At 50.0% G+C, this 7,279-nt stretch overlaps 1 protein-coding gene across 1 annotated transcript in view; it reads left to right on the forward strand.

Annotated features, from left to right (window-relative positions):
- VSX2 (visual system homeobox 2) overlaps positions 1–6,377 on the forward strand; it is a 21,184-nt gene extending 14,807 nt beyond the window's left edge. The window contains exons 4-5 of the mRNA XM_057371739.1: positions 4,547–4,727; positions 5,766–6,377. Coding sequence (XP_057227722.1) covers positions 4,547–4,727; positions 5,766–6,097 — 513 coding nt within the window. The 3' untranslated portion in view covers positions 6,098–6,377. The remainder of the gene's footprint in view (positions 1–4,546; positions 4,728–5,765) is intronic.
- Positions 6,378–7,279: the final 902 nt, after the last annotated feature.

Below are 7,279 nucleotides of genomic sequence, written 5' to 3' on the forward strand. Positions count from 1 at the left end.
CCCGCATCTTCCTGCGGCCATCTAGTGGACACAGCTCGCGCGGCTCTGGGAGCGCTGGGAGCGGTTTGTGCTCCATAAACCTTGCTCCCCGAAAGGCCCCTGTTGGAATATCAAAGGCAAAATGAGAGATATGCTGAAGCAAAAATTCACCATTATGTAGCTTGGAATTTTTCTTTAATAGATGAGAAATGCTTGGGCAGGATTTTTTTTTTTTTTTTCATATATYAGTAAGACAAAAAAATATCCAATATCAATTCTCCCGTCTTTGTAACCTATCTTGAAAAGTAGCAGCTAAGAAAATGAGTGTTACCAGTGGAAAATTTTAGGCTGAAACAATACAGAAACAATACACGGTAACACCATAGATGTTTTAAAATACCCCTTTGCTAATTCAGATTTCTGGATTATGGCCAAGCTCAGGGAGATTTCTCTCTTTAGCAGACAATGTTTCAGGCTCTGATTAGGTAAACAAACTAACTAATATGATGAATGTGGATAGCAAGGACGTGTTGAGTCCCATGTCCCCTTGCAAAATGAGAGATCTCTCCTCCTACAATTTGCTCTTCTGCATAAWCAGTAATCCAAAGAAGTACCAGTCGTGATTTGTGATTCAGAGGAGGAAACTGGCAAGGTTATCCTTGCTAGTCTTGACTCCAAAATTGCCAATCAAAACACTTACAATCCTTTGTCAACTACAGAGTGCCTGAAATGTATTGCTTTGGGCAATGGGCACTGGAAGTGAGAATTAGGTGAGGATAAAGTTAGAAACATTCCCATTTATAAAACTTAGCAATACTGCAAGACAAATGTGTCCACTTTACTCCGTTGTCCATTTTTTGGAGAGTAGCCTTCCTGGAACAAGCTCCCCAGATTTCACAAAGGGTGTTTGTGTGAAAGTGAAGAGGTGTCAAACTTCTTAAGGTGTAGCACATTGATCCAAAAGACACCTTGACACCTTAAATTGTGATAGCTCTGCACAAACATGTGACATGCTTCAGTCCAAAAATTCAAAATTAATCAGAAAGTTTCACCTCTGCCCATRTGGTGTGGAAGCAAACACACAGTCTTTATTCCACATCCTGGGCTGTGCAACAGAGAACCAGATGAAAACAAGTGAGAAGGAAGGTGTGTGGTACAGAGCCAMATCAGTAAAGCATTTCCCAAAGCTGATCCTATCCACAGGGTGGGAAGGGCAAGAAAAAATGTGGACAAATCTAGACATTGCTTGAAGCAGACCAAGTCTTACAGAGTCAGAAGAAGCTGTAGAGTAGATATCTCCAGGCAAGCACAATAAGCAGCCAAAGAATACCAAAACCATGAGGAAAGTGTAAGGTGAGTAAAGTGAAAAGGTGAAACCCTCTCCAGGAAAAAGTGAGGTGCCAATAATAAATAACTGCATATTTGGGTGTTGTGACTGATGTACCAATATAGCTGAAAATACCTATGAATTACTAAAACCACTGTGTAATTCAGCTTAGAATCAAGGCATGTGAAAGTTGTGGTAACACACTGATAAATTTGAAGAAATCAGTGAGGTATTCTCCTAGATGAAAGCCCCACTGATGGAGCAATCTAAATGAGGACTAAATTATGAGAATAGGCCACAGGGGACAATTTTGCTGATCTGAAATGGCATGGGGGCTGCCAGTGCCATGCTGGAGCTCATCACTCAGTGTTCCTCAGGATGATCTTGTGACAGAGGTGCTTCTCCAGGATCTGATCCCAGCAATACTCAGTATTGAGCACCACTGGTTTCACTTAATTTCATGCCTGAGATGAAGATATAGTTCCTGGTATTAAAGCAGGATGGTCAGTCTTCCTGATTTCTGTTCTGCTAAACATTCTGGGATTTCAAGTTTTCATTTCCTCCAAAACCAAGAGGAAAGTTCCATCAAATGACAAAAATTTGTTTTGGAAATCTCAGAATGATCTTACTGAGATGTTGATGTAATTTTGATTTTCTCATTTGGCTTTAAAGCATAGATTTTGCATGTCTTAGGCTGCTGAGATTAAAAAACAGCATTCAGAAGAAAGCCATAGATAATTTTGATTACCCTTCCACTGGCTGGACACAGTTTTTCCTGTGCGATTGAATCAGTGTTTTTTGATTGAAATTTTTCTACCAGCTCTAGTCAAAATTGGGCTGCCAGCTGGCAAAGCTCCTGCTGCCTCCAGTATTTGTGTAATGCTGCCATGGAAAAGGGGATGCCCCAGGGCAGCAGGTTCAGTAGCAATGGGCAGGGCTGGGGCAGGCTGAGACCCGGCCAGGGAAAAGGGAAGAGGAGCATGAGGCATGGGGGAAGATGTGAGGGGCATCAAGGCAGGGAGGAAGAGAAAGTGGTGAAAGCACCAGGTAAAGAGGCACCTGCAGCTCTGCACCCTGTGCTCTGGGAGTGTGACAAACATGTGACATGCTTCAGTCTAAAATGAATCAGAAAGTTTCACCTCTGCCCATGTGGTGTGGAAGCAAACACACAGTCTTTATTCCACATCCTGGGCTGTGCAACAGAGAACCAGATGAAAACAAGTGGAGAAGGAAGTTGCATAGTACAGAGCCACATCAGTAAAGCATTTCCCAAAGCTGATCCTATCCACAGGGTGGGAAGGGCAAGAAAAAATGTGGACGATTGCTTGATCTGGAGCAAGACCCTCTGCCAGCACCCTGCTGACTGCACAGCCAAGCAAACCCATGTTTCACACAGGCATGGAGGAGAGGGCAAAGAGAGAAAGCTCTGCATTCCTGAGGGTCTTTGCTTTGGCCCTGGAGGATTTGCAGCCTTCTGTGATCCAGAGGTTACAGATTGGCAGTATCAAAGTGTAAATCAGACTGTTTGTCATGCAGAGGAGGTGACACGTGGTGAAGCAGCCTCCTTCCTTTGCCTGGTAAAATCCTCTCTGACATGCACAGAGTGTCTTCTGCTGGGAGAAGCTGGGATCACAGCCACTGGGACCACCACCCCGCCCATTCCACTGAGCTCTCTGGGGATCAGGCTGCCTGAKCTCCTGGGAATGGCCAAGGCTGGCTGTCACCAGTGCTAGCAAGCCACTCACCTGCCTACCCTGCAGCTCTGTCCCCACCATAAGGCTTCAGTGCTGGGCAATTCTCTGTACAGGTAGAAGAGATGATTTTGCCTTGCCAGCAGAGACCAGGACATCACTCTGTCATCAGTCTTGCAGTCCCCACGGACCCCCAGTGCACCCCACTGCAGCCAGAGCTCCCCCACAGCTTTGAGCATGGGGACAAGAGAGGGTTAAGCTGTCAGCTCTGTAATGTTAAACAGGTGTCAAAGGCACCTCCATATATCTGCAGATTGAAATCAAATTCTTTGCAGTATAAAAAGATAAATTACCCAGGCGATTCCCGCCTCATCCCACTCATCAGGCCAGCGCCAGACGGCAAGCAATTTTTTTTTTTAATGTGCTAACGACCTAATCAAGCAATCAAGTCGGAGAAGATTGCGGAGTGACCCCGAGCATCCATCTGCCAGCGAGACCCCGACATTCATTTCCATTCTGCCGTGTACTTTCCGGGAAAGGCAGGGAAAAAAATAGAAAAGAAAAAAAAATCCTAAACAAATTAACACCCAATTTTCTGTGAGTCTAATTAGTTAAATGAGGAGGTGTTTGGGGTGTCCACGGGGAGGGAGGGACTGCCTCTCGGAGAGGGGCCTGGTAACTCCATGGCATTAATTAGCGCAGGTCAATGGCGTGGTTCCCTGGGGACCAGCTGCTTTAATTTCCCGTGATATTTCAGTGCCTGAGGCCCATCGATTCAAACTGAAATTAACTTATTTTTCAATCAGGCCTGGGCTGCCCCTGGGGCTGACTCTTCCTTTGCCTTCTTCTGAATAGACCTCAAGCAATTTTTCATCTAAAGCTGATGCCTCTGCTCGGGGGGAAGGGAGGGGAGCCGGGGAGGGAGGAGGGCGAGGGAGACAAGAGKAATGGAAATCGGAGCGAGAGCACTAATAGATTTCTGCGGTTATCACCCCCCTCCCCACCACTGCTGCCCGCCTCTCTGCTCGCTGCCCCCCAGGTCACAGCTCAGAGATTATTCTGCCAATTTTCTGAGAAGATGAGGGGCTTTTCAAACTGGGAATTCAGGGCAAAGCGCACAGAGCAGCTTCCCCCTTCTCTGGAGCATCCACCCCCATCCCAGCCCTCCCTGCAGGTACCATGCCTGCAGCCCTGTACTGCTGCTCAGACACACAGTAAATAATAAAAGAAATCCCAGACACAAGAGCCAAAAGCCACTAGAAAAAAAGATGTTGCAATGGCAAATTAATTACATCCTGCAGAGAGGGATGGCACCTGCTTTCACACTTGGCCCTTGCCACCCCTTCAGGGGAGGGAGGGAGGGAGGGAGGGAGGGAGAGATCCCCAATGTCTGCTGCATGAGGGAGGAGGCTATATTGCCTTTGGGACAAGTACCCACCCATCTGCTTTTGTCCTGCTGCACAAGTACTTGCATGTTCCCATGTGGGAAGGGGGCTGCCATGCCTTCTCCATACACAAAAAACATGTCCCTCCTTGTCACCTGCTGCAGGTTTGGTTCCAGAACCGCCGGGCCAAGTGGCGGAAGAGGGAGAAGTGCTGGGGCAGGAGCAGTGTGATGGCTGAGTACGGGCTCTACGGTGCCATGGTGCGTCACTCCATCCCGCTGCCTGAATCCATCCTCAAGTCTGCCAAGGATGGCATCATGGAGTCCTGTGCCCCTTGGCTCCTGGGTAAGAGTGCAGCTGCCTTCGTGGGGGATGGCAAATGGGTAAAGGGGATGGGAGGAAGAAATCAGAGTAATGTTGAAAATAAGTGAAGGGCAGCAGGGCAGGGTTTACCCATCCTGCCACCCTTGATACCTCCATCCCCCAAGGACCCTTGTCAATAGGGTTTGACCACTCATCCTAAATTCCTGCTGGACCTTGGATCTTGATCTGCAGAATCTGGCTGGGAGATGAATTTGCCCCCAAGTTCAAGCTGGTGCCAACCTTCCCTTCTTTGGCTCAAGTATCCTTCATGCCCAGCTCTGGAGCAGGGGTTCCAACCCTTGCCCAAGGCAGGAGATCATCCCAGTCTCACTCCTCCAGCCCTGTGATGCTGGGTGGGGTGCTAGGACCCCCAAATGCTCTGTCTTTGCCCCAAGTTCCAGGTGGAACACCCTGCTGCCTCCTCCTGCTCATGACACCTGGGGGAGCTGCATTTCTGTCTGGTTTTCTATGCAGGCATGGAGGTAGCAGCTACCATGTCACAACTCCTGCTCTTTGCTTCCCTCTCTGACCTTTCAAGCTGGTTCTGCCCCAAAACTAGTGTCTGGCATCTTGATGACAGGCTGTCCTGTCCTTCTGTCTGTGTGAAACTGAGAGAGGCAGAGGGGTGGTTGTGGTTTGATACAGAAATAGGTAATGAGGGATCTCCCTCCCCAGCCTCGGTGAAGCTCAGGCAACCGTGCTGCTGTCTGAGACCCTCATCTCCATGCAGGGACAAGTTAGCTTCAGCTTCACAGAGAGAAATGAAGGGGAGAGTAATTATAGATCTTTGGGACCAGCCACAGCCCACAGATGCCAGGCTGCCCCAAGCAGGCAGCTGCCTTGCCTGGGCTGCCTTCGCGCGGGCGCCGGAGCAAGTGGCTCGCTGTGACTGCTGTGTGAAGCGAGGGTTTCTGCTTTTCCTTAATTCTGGCCTCTCTTTATCTTTGCTGTTTTCAGTTCAAGATGGCTTTCCCATGCCCAGGCGCTTTTCTAAACCCGAATACCAACAATTCTTTTTAGGGATGCACAAAAAGTCTCTGGAGGCAGCGGCTGAGGCGGGGAGGAAGACAGAGGTGGAGCGCCAGGCCCTGCCCAAGCTTGACAAAGGTGACAAGGAAGAAAGGGGTCCGGATCCCAAAACCACCATTTCCCAGGAGGAACTGAGAGAAAACAGCATTGCTGCCCTCAGGGCTAAAGCTCAGGAGCACAGCACCAAAGTCCTGGGGACCATTGCCGGGGACAGCCCAGCCCCAGGCAGGAAGCCGGAGACAGGGGAGGAGGCAGCAGTGGCAGAGGATGAGAGACAGACGGAGAAGTTGAACTCGTCGCAGAAAGAGGAGAAGCTGATCTAGGGGGAAGAGAGGTGGCAGAAGCCAGCCCCGACAGACACTGTGTCCTTTGGGGCCGTGTTCCCCCTTGGACTGCTAGGCCTCCCCGGCCACCCCTGCCAGGGAGAGGGGCCCTGGTCTCTGTGTTYAGGGCTACCTGGCAGGGGTGTCCATTGCCTGCTCCCCTTGAGCATACCCCTGCCCCTCGCTCCTCCACCCCACCAGGCCTTCCTCATCCCCACCYCTTTCTTTTGGGGGACCGGGAAGTGTCACATCATCACTGCCACCAGTAACACCAAGGCTCTGGTCCCTTCAGCCTCACAACTGGCTCTGGGGTTTTCTCCTTCTGCTGCAGCCCCAAATCCCATTTGTCACCCTGAAGCAAGCCTGTTCCCTGCTGCCATGCCTCTCCTTGGTGCACATCTCTGCCYAGGGCTGTTCCAGGCTCCTTCTCCTCGCTCCCTGTCCCACCGTGCCCCAGGCAGACCCGCCACCTTCCCCTGGCTGCCACCTCTGCCTCTGGCCCCGGCTGCAGCAGTACAAGCCCGAGGCAGTGCTTGCATGAAACGATGACTATCCATCCAGGGTGGTTCTACCTTCCATCCATCTCTCCCTGCCCAGCAGTGAGGCCTGCTGGGAGGGGACTGCAGCTTTAAAGCAGTTATGTTTTGCCTCTTTTTGGCAGGGAGAGGCAGGTTTAGCTCACAGGCATGACACCTGGGTCTGCCTGGCACCCTGAGGCAACCCCAGCCTGTGTCACTGGCTCCTGCAGGGCTGGACAGTTGGGTCTGATTCTGCCCTAAACACCAAAACCCTACACCCCTGCAGAGGGGACGAACGGTGAATTTATTTATTGAATACATTATTGCAGGTGAAACAACAACATCCACCTAATGTATTTATTGAATTAAATTTGTCCAGCTCACCCTCTGAGTGTTAAAGGGAATGACAGCCATGCACATCCACCCTGATACACCCTGTAACATGTACATACATCCCATAGGAGCACATACAGATCCACACAGCCAAACTGACTCCATGGTACCATCACCTTCCCATCCCAGTAAGGCACTATTCCCCCTCCGAAAGCCGTAGGACAGTGATTTCCGGGTGATCCTTTCTGTCCTGCTTTCAGCTGTGAGCACACTTTCCCCAGAGCAAATGTTTTCCTTCCGTCAAAGGTTAAGCYCAGTCATCCAACCCCTG

Source organism: Malurus melanocephalus, unplaced genomic scaffold, assembly GCF_030028575.1.
Source record: "Malurus melanocephalus ecotype Western Australia unplaced genomic scaffold, MMel_1.1 scaffold_0, whole genome shotgun sequence".
Lineage (NCBI taxonomy): Eukaryota > Metazoa > Chordata > Aves > Passeriformes > Maluridae > Malurus > Malurus melanocephalus.